General features: G+C 40.7%; 1 protein-coding gene and 1 long non-coding RNA gene across 16 annotated transcripts in view; one reads left to right on the top strand and one right to left on the bottom strand.

Annotated features, from left to right (window-relative positions):
- Window positions 1–21,396, bottom strand: part of DMD (dystrophin) — a 2,167,959-nt gene that overhangs the window by 219,324 nt on the left and 1,927,239 nt on the right. For all 15 annotated transcript variants that reach the window (XM_072818058.1, XM_072818060.1, XM_072818056.1 and 12 more), the window contains one exon: window positions 11,648–11,726. In XM_072818058.1, the coding sequence (XP_072674159.1) occupies window positions 11,648–11,726 (79 nt within the window). The remainder of the gene's footprint in view (window positions 1–11,647; window positions 11,727–21,396) is intronic.
- Window positions 318–11,796, top strand: LOC140628666 (uncharacterized). The gene is made up of 4 exons (XR_012026681.1): window positions 318–653; window positions 3,625–3,735; window positions 8,208–8,329; window positions 11,536–11,796. It is a non-coding gene; the product is annotated as an uncharacterized lncRNA (long non-coding RNA).

Raw genomic sequence — 21,396 nt, 5'->3', positions numbered from 1 at the left:
TCTTGTCTGTCATTAGTATGTGTGCCACTGAACTTAAGGTATAAGGCAAGAGGCTGATGTAATCTTATGCTATCTTCAAAGTCCTTACCCGTTAATGGAGGTCACGAGGTCAGACATCTTAAATAATGATCATCACTACATACACTGGACAAAATCATCAACCTCATAATAAAAGCAAGAGTAAATCAAATCACCCAGTGACCAGAAGGAGCCTATTACAATGCCTTTTCCTCAGATGCTTTGAAATGCCTGTCAGTTACATTGTCCCCTCACAGATGGGGTTCCCCAGGTAACAGACTCTGAGACAATGTTTAGAGAGCAGGGTATTTAGTTAGGTGTGCCCTTGCGATTAATAGCTGTGGAAAGAAGAAGAAGGAAGCAGGAATGGCAAATGAGAGAAGTCAAGCTAAGATGCAGTTAACCCCATTGATACTCTTAGTTAACTCCACTGGAGCTCCTGAAATAGAATGTTAGAATTCTCCTGCATTGGGCCAAAATAGCCAGGTCTTTATCCTCCTGCAACCATCAGGAGCTACCCACAGATGGGGTGTGACTTTAGGGGAGGCAGCTGAAGCAATTCCCCAAAGGACAGACAGCTGAAGGTCATCTGCTGAGGACACTTCTCACTGCATGGGACCTAGGAGTTGTAAAAAGTAGGTTCAAATGATTCCTCACGCATAGGCATACTTAGCATTCCATGTGACTCAACTGCCATGGCTACACATCGTCTAGGAGTAAGTTACATAGTAGTAGTTCTCAACCAAGGACAATTTTGCCTCTTAGAGGACTTTTGGCAGCATCCGGAGACGTTTGTGGTAGTCACAATTGAGAGGGCGGGTGCTACTGGCATGGTGTGGGGAGAGGCCAGGGATGTTGCTAAACATCCTATAGTGCACAGCACAGCCTCCCCCACAAAGAATTGACTCCAGCACCCGGGTCAAAAGAGCCTGGTCTCAATATAAATGGATTGTAAACACCTGACCCAATCAGATGCTCTTTCTTAGAGAGTTTGGTTGTAACATATGGAGAAATTTAGATGGTAGAAAGGTAGGGAAGTTAAAAAAAAAGAGGGCTAAAGAAGAAAACAGAAGTCACAAGGCAGTCGAAACTGTAAGGACAAGGTGGAGAGGAGAGAGAGAAGCTATGATACTGAGGTAGTTTGAGTCTATAGCAGCAAAGCACATCAGGAGAGAAGCAAACACACTTCATGGTGACTGCCATTCTGCATCCTTCCTTACGTTTCCAGGGGTCTCCCTATCACCTAAGCCTATCCCGCTCCTTACAAAGCTCATTTGTAGTAGACTGAAATCAAGATGATTATTATTGTTGATATATGAAAGTATATTTAAAAATGCAAGAGAAATTTTTAAGAAAGCGAGTGGGGAGGGACAGAAGGAGATGGAGAGAATTTTAAGTAGGCTCCAGGCCTAGCAGGAAGCCCAACCCAGGACTGAATCTCATGACCCTGAGATCATGACCTGAGCTGAAATGAGCTACTACCTAACTGACTGAGCTACTACCCAAGTGCCCCTCAGGAGAATGGTTTTTAAACTAGCAACAGTTTATGTAAGTCTACAAAAGAACAAAATGCCTTTGTCCTCACCTCAAAGTTCTCACCAAAAAGTATTTTGTAATCCCAAACTGGTTGTGTTCTGAAAATGGAAAACATCCAAATGGAAAACGAAAGTAATGATTTTTGCCCACAGGGATGTGATTCCACCATTTCTGTTGTGCAAAGCTTTGTATTTTGGGACAGATGACAAAATGTTACCCTAGGCCAAACTCACAAATGCCTTCATTTTCTGGGGAGTGTAAAAATATGCCTTTCCAAGCCACATTCCACTAAAATAGTACCCATGTATCATGAAGCTGATGCAGAACTGTGGTGCCGGTCTTGGCGTCTTAGGTCTCCATGAGGCCCAGAGAAATCCGTCACAATGAGGAGAGTAAGAAAGAAACAAGCCTTTGATCAATCTCTGCCATGCCACCAGACTAATCTCCATGCGGGCATGTGGTGGAGTGGTGGTTAGTGATCAAGCTAAATGTCACTATTGGGCTCTATAGTCAGATGATGCACAGTAGTTTCATTCAGTCTGAGAGATGTTAATGCTATTGGCGACCCCCTCAGAACTCTCTTCCCCGCTGATGCACTCATCCCCAGCTGCTATGAGTGCTGATTGCTATGGATACAGTGCCCCCAGCTCCAGAGAACCTTCCTCAGTGATATGGGAACTATTGTTCCCTGCTCCCTAGAAATCCACAGCCGATGACTGATGGACATGGGGGAATGAAAGCCCAGCTCTCTTGCTTCAAAAATGGGGCCAACTCTGTAGCTTGACTTCCTCACCAGCATACCCCCCACTGCATCCTCCTTTCCTCCCTCCCCTTTACCCAAGAGCTGCTGTCCAGACCAATTACTTGGACAAGAATCTCTTTCCATGAAACATTATTTAATGCTGGGGTGACCGACCGTCCCAGTATATTCAGCACCGAGATTTCCTGAGATGCAGGAATTTCAGTGCTTGAACAAGAATATCCCAGACAAACCAGGACCAGTGGTCATCCTAACTTAAGGCAGATAGACGTTTGGATCCTGAGCTTTGCCTCCACAACTTTGGGTAATCTGAATAACATTAGCTACGCAAAAAAAGAAAAGCAAGTCTTGATTTGACATATTGGCCAATTTTGGTAGGGTCTGTAGCCCCATTACAGCTGATTTCAAGCTACAAAAGGTCAGTTTAACAAGCACCTCACAACTCCTGTATATTTAACAACTGGCTCTTTCAAGCCAGTACAAGCCGATTCCAATAAGCAAACTCTCACAACAGAAACTGAGAACTATCCAAAGCTTCTTCATGTGTCCAAATAAGTGGATATGTAGGGCCCAAGATGCAAAATTTTGTTACTAAGCTCACTCTAAAGCAAATAATTCTAGATCTTCATGGAGAATATAATTTGAGCTCAAGGAGAAAGGGCCATAGAAATTGGTTCTAAGAGTAATTATTATCACTGTGACTGCTTTTTGTGGGCACCTGAAAGGCTACCTTTGAACTTACAGAGCTGTTACCAGCATCACTGATAAGTTAGAATGCATCTGTCCCAAATTCCCAACACTTGTGACAGCACGTCACTGCTGAAGAAATTGGCCCAAATTATTTTGCCCTGAGATCTTTTCCTGATAGGAAGCTTTAGGCTGAAAATCATCTCACATTGTAGCTACAAGCTTCTTCCCAACTTATCATGATGGCTTCTTTAAGCCGATCTGAAATTTTAAATTATTGGCTCACTCATATTGCAAATTCATCTATCCCCTGAGGACAATGCAGCATAGATTGGAGCACTGTTAAGTGAAATGTTAACAATTATTAGATGTGCTTAAAGTCCCCCCCCCCATCTTCTTTATTAAGTGTGTGAGTGGGAGGAAGCGGTGGTGGGGGGTAGGTACAGGGATGAAGGTTTGGCAACTCTCAAGATGGAAACAAACTTTTTAGTCCTATGTAGCAAGGGGAAACTGTAAAGGCTTGGATTGATTTAATGAGACAAAGAGTTAACCAGGGATTTGATTAAGGCTCTTAAGATGATAAAGCCTGCAAGAAATAAGTGATCAATTCTTTCTTTTTACAGTGTCTCATAATCCGAGAACAAGATTGCTCAATGAAACTCGTATCTTTTAAATTCAGAACAAATAGTAAAAAGGAAATTTGTCTTACAGAGTTCCAGAGCCATCAACAGAGGGTAAGATTACAAGAGGTCAGTGGGTTAAAAGCTAGAGAATAAAAATCTTTACTATTATTGTTTTTTTCCATTGCCAAAGTAATACACGCTTATTATTTTAAAAAATCTGCAAAAGTTAAAAAAAGGGAAAACACAATAGTTCTTTGATTTCTGATTTCTTTTCAATCTTGCCTTTAGATGTCCCCTTCTGTTGTTTTTATTTTCTAATGTAGTTGCGATTATGCTGTGATTTTTGAAGTCTGCTTTTTTCCCTAATATATTACATGGCACAGGAAACTTTCATGAAAAGGACCACATCAAGTTCTGGATGCTATTAGTCCTTGCTCAGAGGCAACACGAAAGGTCACATTATTTATTGAGTGTCTACTATGTAATAGTCACTATGCTAAATCTCATGCCACTGTGTATTAGCAATGTCAGGAGAAAATTTAGTTTTTTCTTTTGGGTATAAAACATAATTCACTCTGTAAATGATTTTATTGAACATCTACCAAGTACAGACACCATGTTAGGTGCCAGAGAATATATAACCATCCTGTCCTTGCAGAGATTAGGGTCTAGTCATTGATTATTCATCCATTCATTAGTTGTGCAAATAACAGTTGAGCTCTTAAATATGAAAAACACTGCCCCTTCAGATTAGATCCATGAAAAACATCTTTGGAAAGGAGAGGAACTAGTTACACACAATTAAATGCAAAAGAATGAATGATACATTCACATCTAGTTTGACTCTAATAAGCAGATATGAACTTATATTGTCAATTGATAGTGATAATGACACTAATGCTAATAGCAGTCACCTATATATCACTACGTGCCAGGTACTGTTCTATATATTTTGTTTATTTTAAGTAGACTCCAAAACCCAGCATGGAGCCCAGTGCGGGGCTTGAGCTCATGACCCTCAGATCAAGACTTGAGCTGAAATCAAAAGTCAGATGCTTAATCGACTGAGCAACCTAGGTGCCCCTGTTCTATGTATTTGTTCTATATATTTTACACACACACACACACAGTAACTATTTGATCTTCACTATAACCCTATGAGGTAATATTACCACAGTTCATTGAATTCGAAACTCCATTGGGCAGTAATTACATTCTGATTTCAGGTCTTTTATAACTTGCAGGGAGGGACTAAGTCTTACATTTGATGAAATGTTACTATTATCCCCATTTTACAGATGATGATAAAGCGATTGAGTATCTGACCTTTACTTACACCCAGTCAGCCTAGTTCCAGAGCCTATATAGTCTTTTTTTTTTAAAAGATTGTATTTATTTATTTGACAAAGAGAGAGGGGGAGCAGCAAAGGGAGAGGGAGAAGCAGGCTCCCAGCTGAGCAGGGAGCCCAATGATGTGGGGCTAGATCCAAGGACTCTGGGATCATGACTTGAGCTGAAGGCAGACCAACTGAGCCACCCCGGCTCCCCAGAGCCTACAGTCTTAACCAATATCCCAAGTGATACAACACTTGGCCCAGAGGCATCCAGAGAAAAATTCAGGCTCTGTAAATCCATTTAGTATGGCCCAGACCAAGAGAAACAGAAGAGAGAGATCTGTGGCAATATCAGATGGACTAGACAATTGCTGGCCTCAGTGTTTGTGCTTAATGCGTAAGGCAGTGTGAGATGTGGCCTGCAAGTTCAGAAACTGGGTCCAGTCCCACATCTATTACAACCACGTGTGTGACCTTGGTGATGTCATATATATCTTTCTGCACATATTCTGTCATCTGTAAAAATAAGGCTAGGGGTAGCATAATTGTCTTTCAAACCTTTTTGGACTGTAGCCCACAGAAGGAAAGTATCTTACTTTGTGTCATAGCATACACATATGCATGTGTGTGCATGCACACACACACCCCCTAATTGAATCCAAAGTGTCAAAACAATACTTAACCTTGCTTGCGCAATGTACTCTGATATTTTCTCATCTCTTCCATCCCATTAAAAAATTGTTGGTTGCAAGTCATTAAACTGATTTCAGTATTCACTAATGAGTACTTTGAAAACAAATCATATAGCTACTCCCTTAAGCCTCTCTCCAGTTAAGAAATTCCACAGCATAGGGGACTCTTGGGGCAGGGGTGGGAGCCAGAAATCTCAGGAAAGAGAAAGTTGACCCTTTTGCCTTATAAATAACTCATTTTCTTTTTAATTGGATCATGTTCTTACTATCTTCTGCAGAAAGTTCTCATCATTAAACCATTTGGCAAATACCACTTTAGGGCAAAGATTCCAATACTACATTCCATGGCACGTTTAGTGAGAAATTAATTGGTATGCCTGAAAACGACTTCCATAATCACGTAAGAACAGAGAAGAGCTACTGACTTTATCCTCTTCTTAGTGTTTCGATGTATATTAAAGGCTACAACAATTTCAACAACAAAAAGAAACTTTCTTATCTTTATAGGCTACTGTTTTTCCAATCTTATTGACCCCAAAACTATTTTTTCAAGGAAGAGTTATTAACACCATACAGAACATTAATGTTCTGAGGAAAATGGCTTGGAAAATGCTACTTTGGGGAATTCTAGAATTGGTCAAATATGCTAAGTATTTATTTAAATTCCAGTTAGGTAGCATAGTGTTATGTTAGTTTTGGGTGTACAGTATAGTGACTCAATACTTCCATACATCACCCTGTGCTCATCATAAAAAGTGTCCTCCTTAATCCCTATCATCTGTTTCACCCATCCTCCCACTAACCTCCCCTCTGGTCACCATTAGTTTGCTCTCTAGAGTTGAGTCTGTTTCTTTTTAAGATTGTATTTATTCATGAGGGAGAGAGAGGCAGAGACACAAGCAGGCTCCATGCAGGGAGCCTGACGTGGGACTCGATCCCGGGACTCCAGGGTCATACCCTGGGCCGAAGGCAAGGGCTAAACCGCTGAGCCACTGGGGCTGCCTGAGTCTGTTTCTTTTCTCTCTCTCTCTCTCTCTCTCTCTCTCTCTCTTTCTCTCTCTCTCTCTCCTCTCTCTCTCCTCTTTCTCTTTGCTCATTTGTTTTGCTGCTTAAATTCCACCTATGAGTAAAATCACATGGTATTTATCTTTCTCTGACTTATTTCACTTAGCATAATATTCTCTAGCTCCACCCATGTGGTTGCAAATGGTAAGATTTCGTAGAACTAGTAAAACATTAAGACAACTCTAAGTTCTCACTGTTACAGAAGGATTTCTACCTTTATTCAAATAAATAGTTCTCCTTGGTGAAGTAAAATGTAGACTAGAATCTTAGAGAATTGAGAAAATTGACACAAAAAAGATCTTAGGTTCTTTTTTAAAAAGGTTTTAAATTCTTGAAGATAAATTCTTTAAGACTTTTTTTTTTAGATTTTATTTATTTATTGGAGAGAGGGAGAGAGAGAGAGAGAGAGAGTTTATGAGCAGGGGGAGGAGCGAGGGAGAAACAAACTCCCCACTGAGTGGGGACCCTAAGTGGGGAGCTCAGTCCTGGGACTCCAGGAACATGACCTGAGGCAAAGTACACACTTAACTGACTGAGACACCCAGGCACCCCACTGAGACACCCAGGCACCCCATGAAGATAAATTCTTCAAGATAATTTTATTTTATTTCTTAAAAAAATTTATTTATTTATTCATGAGAGACACGCAGAGAGAGGCAGAGACACAGGCAGAGGGGGAAGCAGACTCCATGCAGGGAGCCTGATGCGGGACTCGATCCTGGGTCTCCAGGATCACGCCCTGGGCTGAAGGTGGCGCTAAACCGCTGAGCCACCTGGGCTGCCCCTTCAAGATAATTTTAAATGGATAATTTTCAGACTACTATGCCACTAAATAGTATAAGTGCTTTCTTGATCATTGACATATGAAGACATAAACACTGTACCTTCCCGTTATATATTCTAATACATGTATAAATGCTAGTAGTGTGACTCAGAATCATGTATAAATATAATAAATTATATATATAAAATTTAAAAACCACACTATTAGCAATTTCTCCCTTTTCTTGGTTTATCAAAGTCGATTAGAAGTGGAAGAGGGGGCACCTGGGTGGCTCAGGCAGTTGAGCATCTGACTTTTGGTTTTGGCTCAGGTCATGATCTCAGGGTTGTGGGATCGAGGCTCTTAATGAGCCCCACTTTGGGCTCTGTGCTCAGCCCTGAATCTGCGTTGGATTCTTTCCCTCTTCCTCTCCCCTCTTCTGCCCCTCTCCTTGCCTATGCACACACTCTCTCTCTAAAATAAAGAAATACAATCTTAAAAGAAAATAAGTGGTAGAATGTTGGGGCACCTGGTTGGCTCAGTCTGTAGAGCGTGTGACCCTTGATCTCAGGGTTATAAGCTCAAGCCCCACATTGAGTGTAGAGATTACTTAAAAACAAAATCTTAAAAAAATGGTAGAATATTAAAGCTAGAATTAAAGGCAAGCTAGTGTCTACCAGTGGATAAGGGTCATATTTTACAATGTTTTCCTCTTCTCATTTCTCTCAGATCTAAGATAAAAGGAACAACTTCTTTAACAAGGAGAGATTGGGCCACCAAGAAGAAACAGTGAATACTTTTATTTAGTAAAAGGCTGCCTCTCTCCACTGATAAAAAAACAAAGACAGCTGGTAATGTGATTTTTCAAAGGGGAATGTGTGTGTGGGGGGGGGGAGAGAGAGAGAAGGGAAAAGGAGAGAGAGTAAGCATGTTTTGGGGGGCAGTTAGCGGCGCATCTTTACTTCTCTTAGTAATTTCTAAGCCTCAGAAATCATCCTATTATTATTCCTAGTAAACTGGAAGTAAATTATCTGACATCTATCAATTCAAAATCATTTAATATGGCTTTAGTGGTATTTTTTTCAGACATATTTTTATTTGTTTTAGGGGAAAAACTGTTTTGCTTTCATAGAACACAATTTAACAGCAAGTAAATGACTTCAGAGATGCCCTGCCTCAAATATAGTTTTGATGCAGTACCCAGCTTCTGGAGCAGATTTCAAGAAGTCCATGTGACAGTACATTTCAAAAGCCATACAAATGTAAACATCCTTTAACAGAGCAGTTCTGCGTTTAGGCATTTATTTTGTAGAAAGAATGGAAGATGTTTATAAAGGTGTACAAAGGCTATTAGTCATAATGTTGGATATAGTAGTGAAATATTTGAAATAATCTTAATATTGAGTACTTCAGAATTGTCTTGGTAAATCTGGTGCAGCCAGGGAAGAGACTACCTAGCCATTTGAAACATTACTTGGCAGAAGGATATTTAAACACAGAAAAATATTTTTATTACCGTTCTACAGGAAAAAAAGCAGGTCATGAAATGGTAATGTGTTTTTTTATCCCTGTTTGGTTTAAAAGAAGAGAATCTGAATTCACACACATATACAGACCCCCTGAGAGAAAGACCCCCTCATGAAGTACATTTTTTATAGTGGTTATCTCTGAGTGGTGGGCTTATGGGTGATTTTTTCCCCGTTTCTACTCTTGGCTTTCCAGAATTTCTTGAGGGCCGTACATTATCTTTGTAATTAAAAGGGACAACAAAGAAACATTCTTCATTTAGTCTTTAGTCTCACTGTCCTATTTCTCAAATAACCCTTATGCCAAATTGGTATTTTTTTTTATATCCACAAGCAAAGCTTCTAAGCATATATTGATAATCCACATGAATGAGAAATTGGTGACTTCTGGGGCTGGCTCCATTTAAGCAGGTAAATGAGCGTCTGTGTCTACTAGCCTGACCTTTCTGGAAGTGGGCACCAGTGTGATATTGTTTAAACGGTATAAGAATGCTCCACCTGGCCCTTCAAAGTTCTTCCCTCACAGCTCAGAGATTATGGCTGACGTTCTACCAACAGAGAGTCATTCCTCAGACTTATGGCTTTTCACCCTATTAAAATGCAAATAACCCAGGAGAAGTACACATTAAACTTTACCTGTCACCTGGGTTAAATAACATATCATTTTCTGAAAAGAAGTTTTAATAGGGAAGACATGGGAATTTGGGTGGGGCAGGCAAAGAGAATAAAAGATGAATGAACACACCTGGCGTCCGAGGAGTAATTAATATAGTGAGAGTGGTATTTTTGTTTATGGCTTATGAGTCACTTACAAATATGTTATTGCGTTTAATCTCAATGAAATAGAATAAAGTGGCAGTCACCAAGGCAACTTATGTAGACCAGAGATTTGGGAAAATACAGAAGACGAAATCCACAGGCCTTGTAATTATCCTAGAGGCATTCCTAAAAGCCATAATTCCACTTGATTGCAGACACTGCTATAACTTGGCCTCCCTTCTTTCAGCCCATCCTAAACGTGTATGATACTGTCCAAATAACGACTGCATGCAGAGAGTAAGGTTAGACCCAGTCCAGAAAGTAAGACAACTTCTTACCTAATACACTGTCATCGTATAATAGAAAGACAGGACCACCACCTTTCAGGAATTTTTGTTCTAAAAGATAAGAGCCAACTGGAGATACTTGAAGGCATCTAGTCAAATACTTTAAAAATGTGAGCAAAAGGGGCACCTGGGCGGCTCAGCGGGGTAAGTGTCCCACTCTTGGTTTTGACTCAGGTTGTGGTCTCAGGGTTGTGGAATCGAGCCCCATGTCAGGATCCATGCTCAGCAGGGAGTCTGCTTGAGATTCTCTCTCCCTCTGTCCCTCTCAGACTGCACATGTGCATGCTCACAAGTGTGCACTCTCTCTCTCTTTCAAATAAACAAATCTTAAAAAAAAAGTGAGCAGAGATCTTTTTCCTATCGGAAATGGAAAACAAAGGAAAGAATGGGAAAGTGACAATAAAAGAAGGTGGCAGGAGAATGCAGGGAGATCATACAGAATTATTTCCTATCTATAAAACACATAAATGAAGTAAACGACAGTCTAGTGTAGTGGCTAAAGCAGGCTCTGGAACAAACCTAGGTTTGAATCCTGGCGGTCAGTCAATCTCTGTGGAACTGTGTGCCTTAATTTCCCCATCTTTTTTTTTTTAATTTCCCCATCTTTAAAATTGGTATGATCATGGTATATTCCTCATTGAAGTTCGATGAGGATTAAATTAGTTCATATTTGTGGCATTGCCAGGTGCAAAGTAATTGCCTTAAAATGATGGTTAGGCCCTCATCCATATTCACATGTGACAAGAAATATGCCAGAATGTTAGCGGTAGATGTTAACTCCATGTGGTAGAAGTATGGCTTTTTAAATAGAAAGAACCCTCAACACACACATTTTTGTAATCAAAGAAAGAGTGGTAGAAATTAATAACGTCAATAAGAGGACAACAGGAGCTTGAAAATTTAATATGTCCGGTTATATTAACAGCATGTTCCAATATCAACCTCCATTAACTAAGGCTGTTTCTCTTAGTATTTATTATAAAACACATACTATTTATTAATAATATACATTAACAATATAATGAATGACACAAATATACTTAATAAAAGAGCAAAACTAAAGTATAACGAATGAAGAGTGGTCAAGGATAAAAGAGCAGTAAGAATAGTTAGGGAGAGGAAACCCAACAGGCTGAGCTTCCAATTTGGATGCAGGAAGTATTTAATGAATTATGCAGAGATAAAGAATTAAAGATTCCCAGTAACACATATTGAATTATCCTATCATAATTATATGGCACCATAATTATCAGCTTATGAAGTGAACCGCTATAAGCAGAACTAAAGACTCAAAAATATTACCAAAGTTAGCACTCGAGAACACACTACAGGAAACAATTATGCATCAGCTGAGAACTGGACAAGATGATCTAATCGGACCTCCTCTCCTAACCCTCTGGGTTCTCCCCCTAACTTGTATTTCAGGACGATTTATGCTTCCAGCACACTTGGCAAAGACGATTGCAATTCACCTCTTGATTCTTCGCTACCAAGACCCAATGAAGACATCAAGCAAGGAAAGGAGATAGCAACTTACTGGAAAGGAAGTGCTGGGAGGCTGGTCCAAAGTCCCTGTGCGCTTCATGCAGCTGCCTGATGCGGTCCTCAATGGCCACCTGGGAGGAAGAGGAGAGAAATGATGTTCTCTCATCAGATATAATGAGGAGCAATGAAAACAATGTACCCTTTTTGGTAAGATCTTTGGGGCCTCGAAAGCTATAACACTAAAGCAACAATTTATAAGCCTGGTTTTAATATCCGCTTACCATATATGGCCTCTGAGACCTATTTTATCAAACCAAGGCCAAACAAAAAAAGATTTGCTTTCTTGATAATGTTAAAATGAGTTTTTCCCCCTTCACACTCTACTCATTGGCAGACACAAATGAACTACTGCTCCAGTGAGTACCATCAGAAATGCACACTCTAAATCTTTCATGCAAAGGTGAGGGAGGTCATCATTCCCTGTGACACGAGATGGCTAAAGGAGCTCAGAAAGGGCATACATTTTGTCTTCATCTGTTGTTTTCGACTAATGTTTTTTGGAGTCCTATTGATAATTAATAGATCACTGAGTGATTATTCACAAGTAACCAACAGTTGATTAATACTCAAGTATCGGGATCCCTGGGTGGCGCAGCGGTTTGGCGCCTGCCTTTGGCCCGGGGCGCGATCCTGGAGACCCGGGATCGAATCCCACGTCGGGCTCCCGGTGCATGGAGCCTGCTTCTCCCTCTGCCTGTGTCTCTGCCTCTCTCTCTCTCTCTCTCTCTGTGACTATCATAAATAAATAAAAATATAAGAAAAAAAAATACTCAAGTATCAAAGAAGTAGAGGCAAGGCTTAAGTAGAGGGTAATTACAGGGGAGATTATGAGATGAAAGAAATGTTCAGATTTCAGTTTTTAGTAAACATGAAAATTCCTGAGAAGTATATCCTTAGGTGGCATGAAATAAAAATTACCACTCTTTTTTTTTTCTATTAGGTTTTTCTGTTATATATTGACAGTGTCCTGATAGCTTAGTGAATTCCATTCTGGGTGGGGAAAAAGGAGGAATTTTAGGGGTGAAATGGTATACTTTGTCATGTGGCATTCTGCCAATTGGATATTAGTGGTGACCCCAGGCCTGAGGTTTCATAAATCTGGATTTGAATTTGGTTCTGAACAGCCCATGCTAAACAAGGGGTTGGCCAGCTCTCGCCCAGAGCCAGCAGAACTCAAGTGGGCTTGCTTCTATGGTGTGGGTAATTCCCAAGAGATACGATAGGTATTTTTTTTAAATTTATTTATTTATGATAGTCACAGAGAGAGAGAGAGAGGCAGAGACACAGGCAGAGGGAGAAGCAGGCTCCATGCACTGGGAGCCCGATGTGGGATTCGATCTCAGGTCTCCAGGATCGCGCCCTGGGCCAAAGGCAGGCGCCAAACCGCTGCGCCACCCAGGGATCCCGAGATACGATAGGTATTAAACTGATCCAAAATCTGCCTTGGGTAGTATGGTCTAAAGCCGACTCTGACCTTGCAGTATCAGTCAAGGGCCTAACAGAGATCCAGAACAATCTTTTTTTCACCTTCTCCTAGCCTTGCCCATCTTTACTGGGACTAAATATTTGGAAAAGCATGTGGAGTTCCAAAAAGTGCAGGTTTGCTTCACTCAGACGCACACAAAAGCATGAAGAACACTTGAAATCTCCCTTCCCAGCCATATGACCCTGTGCTACTGGCCAAACTCAACCTGCCTGTCCTGCCATATTCCAGCCAGTTGTGCACTTGTAGGACTTGTTCTTGCTGCTACTCCTCTCTAGAGTGCTCTTCTCCCTCTTCTCTTCCAGTTCTAGTCGTTTATATGTGTATACAGCCCCTTTCTTTTCCCGCAGGGCTAGAAGTGATTGCTTCGCCAGCATCCTCACAGCACCTAGCTTCTACTCGGAGCACTTCTAGCATTCCATCTGTTTGAGTTGCATGGACGTGAGTATCTCCTACAGTGCACTGTGAACTCCCTGACAGCCGGAACCACTCCTTGTTTCTCTTCCCTTACGCTCCCTCTGGCAGGATACAGTGAATCCTGCACGCAGTAAGTGATAACAAAGGTTTAATGACTAGTTGAGCAAACCAATGTGGATGGGTGATTGACAGACACAGAGAGGCAGACAGATTATGGGAGAATAAGCAAGAATGTGGACTGACCCTGACTGCATGCCTCTGGGTATATTGTTCTAATGTTAACTTTCCTTACCTGTAAAATGGGACAACGATATGACATACCTCACAGAATTTCTGTGGGAAATAGCTAAGACATGTGAAGTGCCTGGCCTGGTTTCTCTCACATGGTGATTACTCAATGAATGTTAGCAGCTACTGTTTTGTTGCTATTATGATTAACACAAGGAGAGGAATAGGTTATCGCGTGCAAGGCAATGCATATGACACAAAGAAATGGCTAATATATTTTTTTAAGATTTATTTATTTGGGGTGCCTGGGTGGCTCAGTTGGTTGAACGTCTGCCTTTGGCTTGGGTCATGATCCTGGGGTCCTGGGATCGATGCCCACATGGGGCTCCCTGCTTAGTAGGGAGTTTGCCTCTCCCTCTGCCCTTCCCTCTCGCTCTATGTGCTCTCTCTTCCTCAAATAAATAAATACATCTTTTTACTTTTTTTCTTAAGATGTATTTATTTATTTGAGAGAGAGATGGTGCGTGTGTGAGAGGGAGGGGCAAAGGGAAAGGGAGGAGAGAATCCTCAAATAGACTCCCTGCTGAGTGTGGAGCCCAACTCAGAGCTAGATCTGAAGACCATGAGATCATGACCTGAGCTGAAATCAAAAGTCCAACACTCAACCAACTGAGCCACCCAAGCACCCCAATAAATGGGTAATATTTATTAAGCACTCTGGTCATGGCAATATGAATTAACTTATTTAATTTTCACAGTAACTCAGGGGTAAGAAGTCATAGTATCTGCCTACTTCACTGACATAGGAGCCGAAGCATGAGAGGTTAAAAACAACAACAATAGCAAAGTTGGCCCAACTTTAAGTAGTTAGTAAATTGGCAGAGCCAGGATTCAAACTCATTCAGTCTGGCTCTTGCTTTTAACTGCTATTTTAGAGATTAAAGTTGAAAGAAACATGTTTTATACATATTTAATCTGCAGCTGGCCTTTCAATTTACTGAATGCAGAACAAATCTGGTGTACCTATGTGTGGAAGTTTAGTCATCGGTATATTTTATGACCTAATGCAAGGTCAGTTCCTGGTCATGAACAATGTGATGCCATAGATTATAGAGAACACATGCAAATGAATGTTTGAAATACATAATTATTTCTAAATGCAGAATGGGTCATTCCATGAACAAATTAATCAAGAGATGATTGTGAAAGCTTGGGGGCGGGGAAGACGGGATGAGGAGGCCACTGGGGAGTGGACAGTAATCAGAGATCTTTTCACATCCTGAGAAAGAAATCCCTAGGGGAACATGTGCTAAAGGAGCGTGACTGTGCTGCAGGCCCTGTCCCCTGGCAATGATGTTGGTAGATTCACAGTGACTAGGCGGAAGCAGCATCTGAGTCCATTAGAGGCCACTCATCTCTGAAAGACAGTTTCTTTTACACCAGGAGACCACCAGAGGTAGTTTCCAGTGTGTGCCAAATATGGTCAATAAATGAAAAGGAGACAGAAGTGAGTTCCCATCCCGACTACTCAAAGTTAAGAAAATGCATAAGACAGAGAGAGACTGAAATTAAAATGTTTCATGTAATGAACTGAAAACTTCAGAAACTAATCTTAAAGGAACTAAAGAATCAAGTACAAAATATTTTTTTTCATAAATTATCTTTGGACAAAGGTATTGCATGGATTGAATGCACAAGTGATAGATAAAGACATCGGTTTCAGAAAGAGAAAAACTTGAAGGCACACTAGCTACCTAAGAACAAAGGCACTTTATTCTGTGAGCAATTAGGCAAGGAAATGAAATATGATAAACTTTTGCAACAATAAGCTCCATGCATTGGACCTTTCGAACTGGCTGTGTTTTTAACCAATATCAAGTACTATATACAGACTGGGAAGAAAAGTCCCAAATCATGTTAGCACCTTCCATCCTGGCATAATTCCTTTTTTATTCGGTCCTCTGTTCACTTGGTGAGCATTTGTGAAACCCAAAGAGCCACACAAGGAGCAGACACTAGAGTCTCTGATCTTCGGACACATAAAGGTTTGGAGGTGAAGTGGAGGGATGAGCCAAGGAAAGGCCAGGGGCTGAACACGGCTATTGTAGAGGTCGGTGAGGTATGGTGAACTAGGTGTCTCGGAAGCAGAGATACAAAGCAAGGCATTCCAGACTCTGAGGCTCAAGATTTCTTTGGCAAGGCCAAGAGAACCAGCGAAGATTTCTGTGCAGGGACTCATGATTTGAGTAAGGTTTAGGCAGTTGAGTCAGTGAGGCCTAAAACAGACTCAAGAAGGACCTGGAGGCTGAGACCAGGTGGAGGCTGTTGCTATCACTGAGGTATGGGATGACATGCATTGCAATGAAGACTGTATGGCCTGGAATGGGAGAGAAGGTATAGGTGAGGAGGTATTTTGAAAGAAGGAAGAACTGATGAATTTTGGTGTTGGAGCTTCATTTTGGAAGAAGCAAACAGAACTCATGTATTTCCAGTGTGGAAGACTGGGAGGATAAGGATATTGCTGATAGAAATACGGAAATTCCAAAGCGGGGGGAGGGGAGGAATGGCATGAGGCTGTAGGAATTCATATGGAATGTGATGTATTTGAACTAACAGTGAGATTTTAACTGGAGGTGTCATGTAGAGCCAGTTGACAATTTGTCTCAGTCATTACGGGAAGAAAAGGCAAGTGAGAATAAAATAAAAAGGGTAAGATTGGGCATTAGAAGGTGAGCAGGGTAGGAAGAGCCAAAGGAGTGTAACTAGTGTAACCAGAATTCTTCAAAGAGATAGGAAGAACACGATTTCTTCTGAATTAACAGGCAATACCTCTGTTTCCTTTTTTTAAAAGATTTTATTTATTTATTAATGGGACTCACAGAGACGGAGAGAGGCCAAGACACAGGCAGAGGGAGACACAGGCTCCACGCAGGGAGCCCGGTGCAGGACCCGGGTCTCCAGGATCACGCCTTGGGCGGCGCTAAACCGCTGAGCCCCCCACCCCGCCACGGGGCTGCCCTCTGTTTCCTTTTTTTTTTTTAAAAAAAAAAAAAGATTTATTTATTTAGTGGGAGGAGGGCCAGAGGGAAAGGAAGAGAAAGAATACTTAGACTCCCTACTGAGCTTGGAGGCCCAACATGGGATTCAATCCCACGACCCCGAAATCATAACCTGAGCCGAAATCAAGAGTTGGTCACTTAACTGTCTGAGCCCCTCCAGGGGCCCTGACCTCTGTTTCCTTTTGCAAAAAGAAATACAAGTATAACATCTTTTGGGGGAAGCATACATCCTGTTTCTACTATTAGATCATAGATCATGAAAGCTTAGAACTGGAAGACTCCTTATCTATTGATACACAAGGGTCTCTTCTTTAGAATTATCCCAGATGGGCGAGAAACTGCCATCTGCTCCTTGAGTACTCGTAATCTAGTCTGCAGTATTCCTCAGTAAAAGCATGTCAGAGAAAATTTTAAAAAGTCTTTTTTCTGTTTGTTTGTTAACTATGCTCTGTGAGGACGGGGACATATCTTTCTGTCCCTATGATATTCCCGGTGACTAGCATAGTCCCTGGCATATAGCAGGTACTCTAATTATTAGTTGAATGAATTAATGTACAGTTTATTCAAGAAGTGTCACCCTAGGGACGCCCGCGTTGCTCAGTGGTTGAGCATCTGCCTTCGGCCCAGGGCATGATTCTGGAGACCCACGATCGAGTCCCACGTCGGGCTCCCTGCATGGAGCCTGCTTCTCCCTCTGCCTATGTCCCTGCCTGCCTCTCTCTGTGTGTCTCTCATGAATAAATAAAATAAATAAAATCTTAAAAGAAGTGTCACTCTAACAACTGTATTTTGCATGAAGAATTCTCTATTGTGAGATTCCCAGCACAATTTTTGGAAAGACTTCCCCTGCCTTCCTCCCTTCTTTCTTTCCTTCCTTCTTGATGATCAAAGCTTAAGGAAGAAAACCATTTAGATTTACTGGGCCTGAAATATTGGACTCCAAAAATTCTAACGTAATAATTTGCAAGACAAAGCAAGAGCCCAAATCTCGCTCCTATTTGTTTTGTTCTAACTTTCAATCGTATTCGAGAGCTGGGAGGAGGACTATATATTATTCTCCTTTGCTTTCTCATTTCAGGTGAGTTCTGCAGGCAGTGTACTGTTTGCACAGAGACCTCGCTTCTTTCATGCCGTTAAGAAATGCTTCTTCATTCATTCAAAAGATACTTACTAGAAGGCAAGTTACCTGCCCATGAAGATATAGACCTTGGCGATCTTATTCATAGTTTAGCACAGTGCCTAACACCTAGGAGATGGTCAATACATATTTGATAAATGTGATGAATGAAGACTTTTTGAGTTCTTGTTATCTGTTAGGCACTGTGCTAAGTATGATTATGGTAGATTAGAGAATAAAATTTGGGGGATAAGGAATGAAACCAATTTATTCAACTAAATTGATAATAACACATTCTATTCCTTGCTTTGACTATTTCCCAAACCTCAGTCCATTGCTCTGTGTGTTTTGAAAGATATCCTTATTTCATTTTTTCCTCCAAAGTTGTTTTAATTAAATCAAAAGGAGAAGAAAAAGGAGAGATCACAATATTGTGGCTCCTAGAAATGATTTCAAGTAAATTTATTTAAATTCAAATGTTACAATGTTCAAATAAAGTTAATTTCCCATTCTCAAGGGCTTCTACTTTTTCTTTTGACCTGTTAATCAACTCTAAGTTTTCTTTTCTTTTTTTTTTTCAACTCTAAGTTTTCATCTTCACTGGAGGTTTAAGGAGAGCCAAAGGGTCCCTCCTGATGTGGGAAAACATTGTTCAACAAAGTGATTTCTACCTAGTGTCCAAGCATTCTTATTGGCACTATATGCATCAATCATGTTTACTCCAGTCTTGGGAAAAGATTTAAGTGGGCATGTACATCTGGGCATGTACATTTCGATTTTCTGGCTTTGTTTGTCTAGACCTTTGTTAAATATCCATGGGCATGCAAGAACCAGACTTCACACCTTCACTAATGAGCCCGTAAAAAAAAAAAAAAAAAAAAAACCCAAAACAAACAAAAATCCCAACCCCCTCCTTGTGCTGTGACAATAGAGAATAAACCATGCACATGTACACAAATGACTCTCTACAGTCTATTCATGAGTTTTTTTCCTGGAATTTTGCAGTTCATACAGTTTTCTGAATGCATGTGTCTGGGCTGGAGAGGCGTTCATAATTCATTCTTACTTCCAAATCCTTCTAATACTCATAAATATATGCCCAATCATTATCCTGGAAACTCTCTTGAGATTTATTACAGTTTCAGTTAGAATCCTTTTAACTAATTATAATCCCTTTCAGTGAAAATCTACTGTTCTAATTCTGATTTATTTTGAATTGTGACTAGAAAAAAAAATAGTCTGAGACAAGGTTTGGGATGAGAGCTTGTGATAGGTATAGCTCTGTGGCAAAACCATCCAGGCTTGTTGAATGCAAACACTGGCTGAGTTTTCAATTTTCAATTTATGTTTTCTTGACATTGAGACACCTTTGAGTTAGAAAGAGTTTCTTGCGCTGGACTTTAAAATAGATCACGGGGAAGCAGCCAGTGCTAACAGAGTGCTCACTCAGAGTAGAAGCATAATTATGAGTTGATTTTGTATGACTTATTGCATGGATGCTAATGTGTGCCATCTGAGACCATCATTCATCCACCTCTATGTTCCTCCCTCATAGCTTTCTTCCCCCTTCTATTTCTGTGTTGATTACCTCTTTTCTTCATCTCTGATTCCTTCTCTTATTCTGTTTTCCCTTCCTTTTCTCCTCCATTTGCCTCTCTGCCTCCCATCAGCCCTTCCCAGTTGTGCTCTGTACAACCTTCCAGAAGAGCGCATGGACTCTAAAGAAGAGAGAGCCTAAAATGAACCTCCTGTGCACCCCCGCCAGACAGGTGAGGCATGACGTCAATGGGAGCCTAGCCTAGAGCCAGTTGAAGGGCAGCAGAATTTGCCACCCCCAAATATGCTTCTTTGGCATAAGAATTATTCAAGCCCATTAGTTTTTAAAGAAACAGCAGACACTGGAGAAGCTCTGAAACCAGAAGTTACCCTTTTGGAAGAGAAATTTACATTTATAAGGGAAATCTGCATTTTAAGGGTGTATCCTGCTTAGTCTCAGGAAACAGAGGATGACCAAATCTCTAGAAACCCTTATCTATGGAGAAAGCAAAATGAGATCTGCATAAGCAGCTTACCTTTGTTTACTGTGCTTTCCTGGCCACCTCCCCTAACTGCATCCACCCCTACTCCCAGCCCCCAGCCTCTTTATTTTGCCTTTAGCTGCAAGTGGCATTAAAGGTGGTGGCTTGAGCCCTTTCAGTGAGTTGCTTGGTTTTCCTGGGTCTACCCTTTTATATATGTTATTTAGTGTCTGTTTGCTTTTCTCCTGCTCATCTGTCTTTTATTACAGATGGTCTCCACTAAGAACCTAGAAGGATAGAAAGAAAATGATTTCTCCTCCCCCACACAGCCCATGGCTTCTCCAGGAACATTAGTCTCCTCATTCTGGTGGACTCCTCTATCCACTGGAAAGCATGGGAGGACCAACCCCTAGTCCTCTAGCCCATTGTTCAGCCTTCAGCTTTCACCTGACTGATTTCTCATGTGCACCTTAGAAGTGTGTTTACTGGTTTTCTTTTTCTTTTTTCTTTTTTTAATTTTTTTTTTAATTTTTTTTTTTGTTTACTGGTTTTCATGCTCATGCAACTGCCTTGTTCTGTGATAATGGAGTCAGGTTATATCAACATTAAGTTGACTTCATAGACACAAGTACCTTCAGGGTATCATTAATTTTAATTTAGAAAAGCAGCAATCAGCCTCCTATCCTGCCTCATTTGTCAAAATCTTTAGTTTGGTTACATCTACAGACTGCTGGAAAAAAATGTGATGGGAAGGGAAAAGATCATAGGAAGCATTACTTCTGCCTTTTTTTTTTTTTTTAGATAAAAGTTGAATTACTCTGCTTGGCTGATGTAACTTGATGCAGATTTTATCTTAAAAAAATCGGTTCCCTTTTAAAAGCTTTCCTAATGTATGTCATGATTTGCAGCAGGAACTTAAAGTCAAGTGGCTCGCACCTTGCAACACCATTACATTAAATCATTTGCATACCAGCCTCCGCTGTTTATTCTTGAGCTTTTATTTATTCCACATTTAGAAGATATCGTTCTCACAGAAATTTCCTGAGGCCATTGTCGCATTCCTTTCTAGGGGCATTTTGGGCCACAAGTAGCATCAGGCTCACATGGTAATTACATAATTATCCCTCCTGGTATTAGCTCACAGGAGTGTTCCCAAGGACCAGAAGTGGCAATTTGATATAATTATCAAGGGACTATATCGGAACTGGTATCGTCTGAAAAAAAGACAACCTATAAAGCTGTTAGCAAATTCATACCGAAATATGAAATCAGGAAGATAAATGAAAAAAGATACACCACCAGTAATTATATAGTTTTTTGTTTCCCGGTGAAACTCTTCTATTTTGGGCAGTGATACACTTGCAGATTTTCAGTCTGTTCTACTGGTCACCTTGATATAATGGTCAGGAGGGAGAATTT

This window comes from Canis lupus, chromosome X, assembly GCF_048164855.1.
Source record: "Canis lupus baileyi chromosome X, mCanLup2.hap1, whole genome shotgun sequence".
NCBI classification, from domain to species: domain Eukaryota; kingdom Metazoa; phylum Chordata; class Mammalia; order Carnivora; family Canidae; genus Canis; species Canis lupus.
The sequence above is the reverse complement of the archived record's forward strand: the minus strand, read 5'-3'. Positions and strand labels throughout refer to the sequence as shown.